We start from the raw sequence: 11600 nt of genomic DNA on the forward strand, positions 1-11600 counted from the left end.
TGGGCTGAATGCCTAACAGGACCAGGCAAGGAAGAGATGATGGTGTTGAGTTTATGGCTTTTTGAGTTTATGGCCAGAGAGCTTCATTTTAATCACTGATATGCCCATATTCAGTAAGATGTAACATTTGAGTTGTTTTGCTTGGGCCTGTGACAATGAATAACCACGTCTTAGCTTTGTATATACAAGGGTTTTCAAAGTACTTATTTGAATGTTCACCCACACTCTCTCACCTTATCCCTTGACCAGAGATAACCACTTTAAAGCTGGCAGCCTCGTAAAACACAAGGGTTGAGATCAAAGAACACTCTTCAGAGTCTGAAGTTAACCTTTGCACCCTGAATTTAAACCACCAAGCCACCTAGACAAGCATTTAGTTTCAAAATATTTCAGAATACTTTTGAATAACATGTCTAGAGTCTTGTGGAAAAACAGGTGCAAGAATCCAGGGGGCAGCTGATCTGATGTCACACTGGTGAGTGACACAGTAACTTTGAGTCTTTCTGGGTTGTATCAACAGAAAGTCATTATAGATTTTCCTAAAGCAACAATTCAAATCTCCAGGCCTGACTGGCATAATCTGGGTGCAGTCACCTTTCCAATGGGAAGTGAGAACAGGAGATGACAGATGCTTTGGATTCCTCTGGAATATGCTGAACAAATATTAAGGTAATCATTGTGGGGTGTCCAGTCATTTGATAAAACCAAATGCCAATTAACCCTCCCAAACTAGGAAATGGGCTAATTTGTTTTGCTTAGGTATTTAGAAGTAAAACCTCATCTCAGCTAAGAAACCACAACCGGAAAAAAAAAAAAAAATACACAGGTAACATCTATGAACTGCCGAAAATACTGCTTAGCACATCACTCTTCTAGTCAAGAGTCCACAAAGGAGCCCCATAGCCAGTGGAATTGTGTGCAAACTCTTCAAAGTAACATCTGTGTTCACCCTACAAGTCCTCTTCAATCTGCTTTAGCCAGCCTGGACTCCTTGCTCTCTTGCAATCTGAGTCACCTGATCTGAAGCTCCTGCTGCAGTCAAAGGGAGGTAAATTTCAATTACCCGCGCCTGGAATGCTCTCTCCCACACCTGCCTGCCCCCCTCCCCCACCCGAGCCGCATTTTTGTCCCTCCCCAGACGCTCCCAGTACCTGGTTCTCATCACAGCATCTTTCCTTCTCTAGCGGTTGCTGATTTCAAGTCTGCGCCACCGTCCAAGGTTTATGCACTTTTCGAACTAGGTCCGCCATGTTACCCGTATAATGAGCTAAGGCAACAACGGAACAATGGTGTTTCTCCAAAGCTCCAACCTCTCAGACCTGGCACACCTCCAACAGAGGGCAAAGAGGATCGAGCTGACCTGGAGGGCTCGGACCCCGGAGGCTTTCCCTCCCTTTGGCTTTACAAACTGCCCAATGACCGGCTACGGCGCGGATATTTCATAAGCGCCCGCCCAATAACAGAGAGAGGGGCGGGCCTCGGTGGGAACCTGGCCCAATGAGAGACACGGAGGGGGCGGGCCCCGTCCGGCTGCGGCCCAATGGGAGCCCCGCTGGGAGGCATGGCCGGCAGCTGGGCGGGGATATATAAGCCCCAACTAGCCTGTCTGCGCCGGGATTCGTGGTGTTGCTGGAGACTCGTAACGCGTCTGCAGTCAACGACCCTCCGCAAACGTCACCTGTCGGAACAACCATGGTGAGAGGGAGATGGGGGGTACTGGCGGAGTCCACGATGAGGGCGGTACTGCGCGGGAGAGCGTGCTGGGGGCGCCCGAGGGTCCTCGGTAAGGGCCAGCTGCGCGGGAAGGAGGGGAGCCCGGGGCGCCGGGCAGTCCGAGGTGTGTGCGAAGGGCTGCGCGGGGCTTCTTGGGGGGGGGGGGGGTGGGGCGGTCACGGTGACCACGGTGTGGGGGGCTGTGCGGAAGGCCGGGGACGCCCGCCGCGTCCGAGCGCTGCTTTTCTGAGCCCCTGGCCCGGGAGAGGCGAATGCGAGCTGGAGAAGTTCTGCGCGCTCCCTCAGTCTCCAGGGAGGAAAGATAAAGGGAGGGAGGTGGCGCCGGGGCGCGGGGTCGGCGCGGCGCCAGCGTAGCGGGGTGCGTCCCGCGCTGCGCGCAGCCTGGGGCCCCCAACCCCTGTCCGGCTGTGCGGCGCGCTCCGGAGTCGGGAGCCTGGACCCGCCCCAGCTTTCTCCCGCGGCGGCCCGGGACAAAGAGGCGCCCGCCCCCAGCCGCAGTCCCCGCCTCCGGGTGAAGTCACACTCCCGCGCTGGAGGCCGGACCTGGGCCGCTCCGCAAACTCCAGCAGGTTTCTCCAGTTCTGAACTGTTCCTCTGAATGCCTTTGTCCTGCGCGGCCGGACTCGCGGCCAGAAGTCAGAGGTGCACGACCTTGACCCATCCCTGGTCAGGCACGTCCGTGAGCTCCTGGTGTCTAAGGAGGAATATCCTTTACTCCACTTCTCTCCTCTTCTGATGCCCAACCGTGAAGTCCCTCAGTTAAACCAAAGAGCTCGGGGTGTGTCAGGCCTCAGGGCCTCACAGGAATCATCAGATGCCCGCCTGTGTCCTGAGCCCCTGTAAAGGCTCTGAGGCTGCCTTGAAGGATAGCTCCTAAAATTGCTAAACTGTTGCCGATTGTCTTAGAAGACCCCTTCTGCATCTGGGAAGGGTGCCGCCCTTTCACACGGATCCTATAGACTGTGGGTTGGGGGTGAAGGACCAGAAGACAAGAGAGTCTGTCCGTTGTAGGAGTTACCTCAGGAAAGCTGAAAGGGCCAGGGTGAGTCTTCTGGCTCCATTGTGACCATCGAGCAGTACTTATCTGGATTGACTGTGTAGTGCAGCGGGCAAGGACAAGTGTCCAGAGTCAGGGCCTATCCCCCCAAAAGGGGAGGTTGCGGGTGAGCTTTCAAACTAGCTCTAACTCCAGAGCCACTGCCTCTCTTAATCCACAGACCTGAACTTCGTCTTCTGCCCCTTCAGAGTGTAGAGGACACAGAGTCCCCACCGTGGGAGACCCCTTCCCCTAGGGGTCCAGTGCTGGAGGCTCCATCTTGGTGTGCAGGACTCTGAGCTTCCTTGTCCCACCCCAGCCAGCACACAGGGCACTAGGCAATGGGATTTGGCTGCTTGGTATCAGCTTTCTCTACTTCCTGCCCCTGAAGACCTGGGCTTTAGCCACCTTCGTTCTCGAGCCCTCAGTAAATGAGAAAGAAAATGAGGTCATTTGGCTTAAAGTGTGGGAAGGTCTGGAAAGGGAACCCAGTCTTTGGGTTTGGGAACATGTAACTCACTGTCAGGCCTCAGTCTCCAGGGAGGAAAGATACAGGGGTGCTTCCAGGGCCTTTTCAAGGCCCACTTGCTTCCCTTCTCCATTCACACCCCATCATCTCTCTGCTTCCCCCAACAGCGTGAATGTATCTCCATCCATGTGGGCCAGGCGGGCGTGCAGATGGGCAATGCCTGCTGGGAGCTCTACTGCTTGGAGCACAACATCCAGCCCAATGGCACCATGCCCAGTGACAAGGCGCTGGGCAGCAGCGATGACTCCTTCAACACCTTCTTCAGTGAGACCGGGGCTGGCAAGCATGTGCCCCGGGCTGTCTTTGTGGACCTGGAGCCTGCTGTCATAGGTGAGTGGGCGGGGGTTCCCCTCTCCAGCCTGTATTTTTTGCCAGCCCCAAAGTCAGTGGGAAGCCCTGCTTAGGGGAAAAGCTCTTGGAATGCAGGCAGCCCCCTGCCAAGAACAACACTGAAGTCTGTTGCTTTTGTCTAGACTCTGACTTCAGGAGGGGTCCTGAGGGCTTCCTGTGCTGAGACGGATATCAGTCAAACCGCTCTGCCCAGAAACTGCCAGATGTTTGAGTCAGGGGTCAGACCCAGAATGAAGACTGCAGAAAAGAATGGATATGGAAGCAGAAACTTTAAACTTCCTTTTTCCTACCTGCACACTCTTGAGGATAACATTGCCTAAGGGACTGGGCACTGAGAACATTCTTAATGGCTCCCTGCTCAGCCTTAACTGAAAGGGGCCCCTTAATAGTATGTGGACCCATATGAACTTGGCTGTTGCTGGCTCCCAGGGCGTTCTCTGCTTCCTCCTTTCTGCATCTGGATCACCTCAGTTTCCTGTTCCTGAAAACTTTACCCCTCTCCCCATCTTTCTTTCTCTTTCTTTCTTTTTTTTCCTTTTCTTTTCTTTCTCTTTTTCTTTCTTTCTTTAAGATTTTACTTATTTGAAAAACAGCATGAGTCGGGGGGAGGGGCAGAGGGAGAGGGAGAAGCAGGCTCCCCACTGAGCAGGGAGCCCAGTACGGGACTCCATCCCAGGACCCTGAGATCCTGACCTGAGCCAAAGTCAGACGCTTAACCAACTGAGCCACCCAGGCGCTCCCCCATCTCCCCATGTTTCCAAAGATAGTTTTGTAGATGTAAACTGTGAACTGGGTTTTCTGCATCAGTCTATGTTCTAGTCCCAATCAAAAGTGAAGTGAGATTCTCCTAGACCCCGTCTGATTCCTCACCACATAGAGGTGGCTGTGAGGGAAGGCAGTGTTAAAGGGGCCCCCTGACTTACCTCCTCTCAGGCCCAGGGAGGACTAACTGGGCTTTGCAAGTGGGTCTCTGGAAGGCTGTTGGCCATCCATGCTCCCTTTTGCAGTTATACGTGGGGGAGCTTAGCAGCGTAGGTCCTTGCGCCTGTGTCCTCGTGGGGGATGGGACCAGGCTCTCTTACCTTTGCCCTCTTTCTTCCCCTCAAGATGGGGTAAGAACTGGCATTTATAGGCAGCTCTTCCACCCCGAGCAGCTGATATCTGGCAAGGAAGATGCTGCCAACAACTATGCCCGAGGCCACTACACTGTGGGGAAGGAGATCATCGATCTTGTGCTGGAGCGCATCCGAAAACTGGTGAGCGGACCAAGTGCCCTTGACACCGTCAGGAGATCCGTGTGTCCTGACTCTCTCTTCCTGGCCTGGGAGGCTGGACGTGTGTGGAAGAAAGGGAAACCACAGATCTGTGGCTGTGGCCAGCGCCCCTGGTGTCCTGACGGCTCCTTTGGCTTGTCTGTCTCCTCCGCTTCCCCTAGGGGGAGCTGTGTGTCCTAGGTGTGGATCTAGGGTTAGAAGCCTGAATAACCAGTTCTGCCCTGAGTCTGTGGACTCAGGCTCCTGCCCTGCTGGTTCCTCGCTTTGCCAGGTCTAATTGTCCAATCCAAGCCTTCTTTGAGCTTTGATCCCTCTCTTCCCCCAGCAGGTAGGTGGAAGCTGCCTTGACAGGTCAGCTTGTTCTTAGACTCCTAAGCAGAACTTTACACCTGGGAGAGGCTCCTGCTTACTGGTTATTTTTTAACCACTTCCCAGTTTACCCCATCCCTTGCCTGAGGCACTGAGAACCAGGAGCGAGGCCAACTAGGAGCCAGTACTTGGCACTGGTCCTCTAGAGGGATTGTCCAGACCTACTCTGTGCTGCTCACTAGTTCAGACTGAGGACTTGCCATTCATTGACTTGAGGAATGGGATTCTGTGCTTGCAAAAACAAAGTACCCCCTGGGCTTAGGATTTTCCTTTTTTCTTTTCCTTTTTTTTTAAGATTTTATTTATTTATTTGAGAGAGAGAGAGAGATCATGAGCAGGGGGGAGGGGCAGAGGGAGAAGCAGGCTCTCTGCTGAGCAGGGAGCCCGATGCAGGGCTCGATCCCAGGACCCTGGGATCATGACCTGAGCCGAAGGCAGACGCTTAACCAACTGAGGCACCCAGGTGTCCTAGGATTTTCTTAAGAGCTTTTTCGGTGGGGGGGGGGGGGGGGGGGTTGTTTTTTTTTTTGGGTTTTCTGTTTGTTTGGGGGGGTATTTTGGTTTTTTTAGTTGTTATCAATTTGCATCAAGTTTGCTTTTCCTTTAATTGATTTTTATTGAGATATAATTGCCATAGCATTAGTTTCAGGTGTACCACATAGTGAATCGATATATGGATATATCACAAATAAATGGAGAATTTTTATATCGTTACTCCCCGTGCGTCTGGTATAGACTGACGCTCTTCTCGTCCAAGGACCAGCTACATTGGAAGTCAGCGGGGGTACTTGTTAAACCCGCAGGTCCCTGGGTTACAGTCTGAAGTGGGGGGCCTGCGAATCTCTGTGTTCAACAAGATGCCACCACTACCTCCCCCCACCTCCCACTCTGCTGCAACCAGGGCGCAAAGCCACAAAGTTGAGAGGGCCCAGCTGTCTGACAACAGTCTTCCATCCCACCCGACCCTCCTTTCCTCTCTTCTCCCTTCCCACCATCCCTCACTTGCCACTTCACACACACAGCAGTGCCCTTCGAGGTCATCTGTCCCCTAGAACTCCAAACCCCTGGAGGTAGTCTCTTCTTACCTCTACAGAGGCAAAGCAAAAGAGCATGAGAGAACTTTCTGGAGTCATGGAAATTTCTGTATCTTGATTAGCTTGGTGATATAGGTATATACACTTGTCAAACCGTTCATTGTACGTGCAATAAAATGTATACACTTTAAGTACAAATTATGCTTAAAAGTTTTATTTTGCTTTGTTTGTTTTCTAAATCCAGAAGTGAATACAGTTGTAGTTGGGTTACAGTAGCTTTGCCGACAGAAGGGGGTTCCGTCAGAAGAGGGCTGAGGGCCGGGGGTGGGTCAGCTGCATCCTAACAGTGTTCTCTCCTTCCCCAGACAGACCAGTGCACCGGGCTTCAGGGTTTCCTGATCTTCCATAGCTTTGGGGGTGGCACTGGCTCAGGCTTCACCTCCCTGTTGATGGAGCGGCTTTCTGTTGACTATGGCAAGAAGTCCAAGCTGGAATTTGCCATCTACCCCGCCCCCCAAGTATCCACAGCGGTTGTGGAACCCTACAACTCCATCCTGACCACCCACACCACCCTGGAGCACTCGGACTGTGCCTTCATGGTGGACAACGAGGCCATCTATGACATCTGCCGCCGCAACCTGGACATCGAGCGCCCCACCTACACCAACCTCAACCGGCTCATCGGCCAGATCGTGTCCTCCATCACGGCCTCCCTGCGCTTCGACGGGGCCCTCAACGTGGACCTCACAGAGTTCCAGACGAACCTGGTGCCCTACCCCCGCATCCACTTCCCCCTGGTGACCTACTCCCCCATCGTCTCAGCGGAGAAGGCCTACCACGAGCAGCTGTCGGTGGCCGAGATCACCAACGCCTGCTTTGAGCCCTCCAACCAGATGGTCAAGTGTGACCCCCGTCACGGCAAATACATGGCCTGTTGCATGCTCTACCGCGGAGAAGTGGTGCCCAAGGATGTGAATGCCGCCATTGCCACTATCAAGACGAAGCGTACCATCCAGTTTGTGGACTGGTGTCCCACAGGTTTCAAGGCAAGTTAGGAGTGAAGTCGCGGATGGGGGGGAGGGGAGGTGGTGAGCATGTGGCCTGTGTACGCGCTGAGAAGAGAGATTCCTGCAGAGCCACAGGCAGGACGACAGAAGTGCTAGGGATGGGGAGAATCGGGCAAATAACAGCTTTTTTATTCTACTCGAAAGCTTGCCTGTATGAAAGAAAAAGTAGGTTTCATGTCTTTCGGCCTGGCCAATGGGCACTCCCTAGGTTTGCCAGTCGGGTTGGGACCGTTCACCTGTGCCAGGGACATACCCACCCAATATGGCTCCCGCTCGGAAGGGAGTGCTTTTGGAAGCGCGGAAAGGCCTTCCATTCAGATAATGGGCGAGACGTGGATCAGAAGGTCTGGGAACACAGCCCCTTCCTTTTGAAGTAATGAGGAAGAATTTGTTTATGCCCCTTTCTTTTCTCTCCCCGCATTCTCAGAGGGTACTGGGCATGTGACCTAGTTTAAGTTTTATGGGTTTTGTTCCAGGGTGAGATTAGAAAGATTAAAGGTGGCAGCTGTGGCATTTAGGAAACCCACAGCTTCCCTGCCCGGTGACGCTGTTACAGACGTGACACGACGGGAGAGGACTCAGGGACTCCGGTCTTAAAGCCAACAGCCGTGTGCTAGGACTGAAGAGCTGTCCTGTAGCTCAGAACTAGAAATCAGGGGTAGGAAGTCTGGAAGGCAGATTCTTCTAGCTCCATATTAGGAAAGCTTCAGCTACTCAGAGGAAGAAAGGCTGCCTTCAGGAAGTAGTAAGCTTGCTGTCCGTAGAGGCAGTAAGGGGGAAGTGGGCTTTTTTTTTTTTTAACACTGAATATGAAATGTATATGTTCTGAATAGAGCAACGTTTAAAGTAGATTAAGTTTAGATCCAACTGGAGATCTTCACAAGATTTTATATTTTTTAAGCTATTTTGTAAACTATAGGAAAGTGGGGAGATTAGTACAATTAACACCTATATACCCAGTACCTAGATTCAACATCTGGCTCTGCTAGGCTTCCTTTATGTTTGCTTTGCTGACCCATTTAAACTCATTTACAGCTATTTATGACCCACCAGTTTGTTTTTTAATAATCCTTCTCCAAAATAATAATACCTAAGTCAGTATTTGAATTTTCCCCATTTCCACAGATGTCTTGTATATCCGTTTTTCAAAGTCAGTTTATAATCCAGGCCCAGGCATTATATTTGTCTCTTCAGTCTTTTAATGTAAAGCATCCACCCTTTTTCTTGATGGTGACTTTGAAGGGACTAGTCTTAGTGTCTTGAAGGTCCCACATTCCGGATTTGTTTGTTTCCTTATGGTGGTTAACTTGTTCACTTATCCCTGGGTTCCTTACAGACTGGCAAATGCCAAATACCAGGGGACTGCCCCTCTCCCAGCTTTGGGAATCCTTCCACACACCCCTTCCCAGGAACCCAGAACCAGGGGCTGACACTATTTGCTGTTTCTTCTTAGGTTGGCATTAACTACCAGCCCCCCACAGTGGTGCCAGGGGGCGACCTGGCCAAGGTGCAGCGGGCCGTGTGCATGCTGAGCAACACCACAGCCATCGCCGAGGCCTGGGCCCGCCTCGACCACAAGTTCGACCTGATGTATGCCAAGAGGGCCTTTGTGCACTGGTACGTGGGCGAGGGCATGGAGGAGGGGGAGTTCTCCGAGGCCCGAGAGGACCTGGCTGCCCTGGAGAAGGATTATGAAGAAGTGGGAACAGAGTCTATGGACGGCGAGGATGAGAGCGAGGAGTTCTAGGGGATCCTGGCATCTGCGACGTCCGCTCTCTCCCTAGTTTTGTATTTCTCATTCCACTGTTTCCCTAACCCCCTACAAATATAATCGGTGTCTCAAGCGATGTGGAGCTCTGTGATGTGGAGTTCTGCCCAGGCATGGGCCTTCACTAACTTTCCAACTTCCTTGTCGTCCTTCTAAGTTAAGGGGCAGGGTGGCCTCTGCGTCCGGTGGTTCCAGCCGGGGGATACATAACGGAGGATCGATCAGACCACTCTGACAAATATTCAGGGGCTCAAGAATGGGACTGTGGTGCTTTGACTTCATGGGGTGGTTCCCTGTGTGTACCCCCTTATCCCCAACCCACCTCAAGGAAAGGTAAGCCTTCTAGAGGTTCTGGCGAAAGCTTGCTGGAAGTTTGCGCCTAGCGTTCTGGGACAGAAAGTCTGTCTGGGTTTCAATGCCAGGAAAGAGTCAAGTGGTTTTTTTGTTTTGTTCTGTTTTTTGTTTTTAACCTATCCTCCCTCCTCATGGCCAACAGAGGGCAGTAGAGGTGGAAGCCACATGAATTCACAGGCCAATCTGCAGCAGCCATCTTACAATTTAGGGCTCTAGCCCCATGCCATATAAAGTAAAGGCACAGGGTCCAAGAACCAGGATTCCAAAAGACCAAGGGTCTTTAGCCTGGGGCTGTTGAACATCTGAAATACTTTTTAAAGTGCCTATGAGCCTTTTAGGCAAAAAAAAAAAAAGTCTATATTTTTTTATTTTTAAAGGGGTCCCTGATGAGAAAAGGTATTATAGTTCTAGGACCTAGCCACATACAGTCTTAGAAATCAGTGTATTAGTCAGTAGAAGGACCTGGCAGGACCTAAGGAGTAAACTGGTGGTCCCTTCCAGCATGGCCCGGGTTCAAGGAGGTCTCTCTCTAATGTGCTTGAAAAGCCCCTCAGCCAGACAGAAATGTATTCTCTGTAGAGGTGGGAAATCTCCATGGGACCAGGCTCTGCCCCTGGCAAGGCCATTGAGCAGAACCCAGCCTAGCCCCCACCAGAAGGGTAGGGCCTGTATTCTTGGCCTGAATCTACCTGCTTTGATTTTTTTCAGACACTGAGTTCTAGCGTATTACTCAGGATGGGTCTCTGCTTTTTTTAGGCACCAGTGAGCCTTGGGGCTACCTGGATGTGTCCCCAGTGGCCTTGCTTTGGGTTCAGGGGACAAGTTTCTTAATGTTAACCTACGAACTGATTCCCAATATCTATGAGTCTTGCTTGTTTGGTGTCCTAGAGCTCATTAACACAGTGCTCAGATCCATAGACTTTGACCCCTACCTGTTAAGTTGCAGGCCTTTAAGAGGAGTTGTGGACCTATGCAAATTGTCCAGCCCAGGCAACTGAATGGGTCTCTTTCTGAAGGTCCTCAAGGACTTACAGGCTTGGGTTAGAGGTAGAGTTAAGGTACAGTAGAAGGGGAAGGAGGTTAGGAAAACCTGGCCAGTGCCTATTCAAGGACCCGGATCAGTCAATGTTCAGCAAGTCCATCTGGCCTGCACTATTGGTATCTTTACCCAGAAACCAAGAGGTGACATTTTCTTTCCTCTTTCTTGCCCTGCTTTTTCCCTCACCGGACCCATGAATTCGTACATACTAGCAGTTCTTCCTCTGTGGGTTCAAACCACTAAGTAGAGAGACCCCTCCTCGCCCTACAGGTGCCCCAGGCATTGGGAAGGAGAACGGCCAATGAGGGTTGGACACCTAACCCTGAGGCTCTCTTGTGATGAGATACCGGACGGGTGAGTCAATTACAAGTGGGCAGAGCAAGCCGGATAATTTATTTAGATAAACTTGGAGCTGCCTTCACCTTCTCTCATGGTCCCAAACTAGAACAGATGTAAGTCACATTCTCTTTTCTCGCTTCTTACCCCCCCCCTTTTTTTTTAAGATTTTATTTATTTATTTGACAGAGGGAGGGAGACAGAGTGAGAGGGAACACAAGCAGGGGGAGTGGGAGAGGGAGAAGCAGGCTTCCCGCGGAGCAGGGAGCCCGATGGGCTCGAACCCAGGACCCTGGGATCATGACCTGAGCCGAAGGCAGACACTTAACGACTGAGCCACCCAGGCGCCCCACTTCTTACCCCTTTTTTGTGTGTATTTTCGAAATAAGCAGGAAGAGTCTTTTAAGTCTGTGTCTGGACTGAGCCCCTCTCCCCCAACACCCACTGCTGAGCCCCACACAGAGCCATGTCCCTGGGTCCCCAGGGAGAGGCTTGCCTGGGTTCCTTTCCAACTATGGAGTCCTTTGGTGGGGTAATGATGGAGAAGCAGAGAAATTCTTGCCTTGGGGGTTGCGGTCTGAAACTGAAAGCACTCAGTGTCTTAACAAGTGCTCTACCTAAAGCATGAACCTGAAGTAAGCATTACGCTTGCTGGGCTGGGATGTTCGTGAAGGTGTTTTTACCAGAGCTGGCAGCGGGTGCACTCTGG

General features: G+C 51.8%; 1 protein-coding gene across 1 annotated transcript; it reads left to right on the forward strand.

Moving 5' to 3' along the window:
- The first annotated feature begins 1619 nt into the window (after nucleotides 1–1619).
- On the forward strand, nucleotides 1620–9242 carry LOC110574076 (tubulin alpha-8 chain). Its single transcript, XM_021682705.1, has 5 exons — nucleotides 1620–1695; nucleotides 3407–3629; nucleotides 4758–4906; nucleotides 6693–7373; nucleotides 8848–9242. Exons 1-5 carry the CDS (start codon nucleotides 1693–1695, stop codon nucleotides 9139–9141), a joined length of 1350 nt encoding a protein of 449 aa, XP_021538380.1. The 5' UTR covers nucleotides 1620–1692; the 3' UTR covers nucleotides 9142–9242.
- The last annotated feature ends 2358 nt before the right edge of the window (nucleotides 9243–11600 follow it).

The sequence above is a fragment of the Neomonachus schauinslandi genome, chromosome 6, assembly GCF_002201575.2.
Source record: "Neomonachus schauinslandi chromosome 6, ASM220157v2, whole genome shotgun sequence".
Classification (NCBI taxonomy): domain Eukaryota; kingdom Metazoa; phylum Chordata; class Mammalia; order Carnivora; family Phocidae; genus Neomonachus; species Neomonachus schauinslandi.

Coding starts and splice junctions, on each gene's coding strand:
- LOC110574076 (XM_021682705.1), top strand. Junction 4,907..6,692: donor TGGAGCGCATCCGAAAACTG/GTGAGCGGACCA, acceptor CTCCTTCCCCAG/ACAGACCAGTGCACCGGGCT. Junction 7,374..8,847: donor GGTGTCCCACAGGTTTCAAG/GCAAGTTAGGAG, acceptor GTTTCTTCTTAG/GTTGGCATTAACTACCAGCC.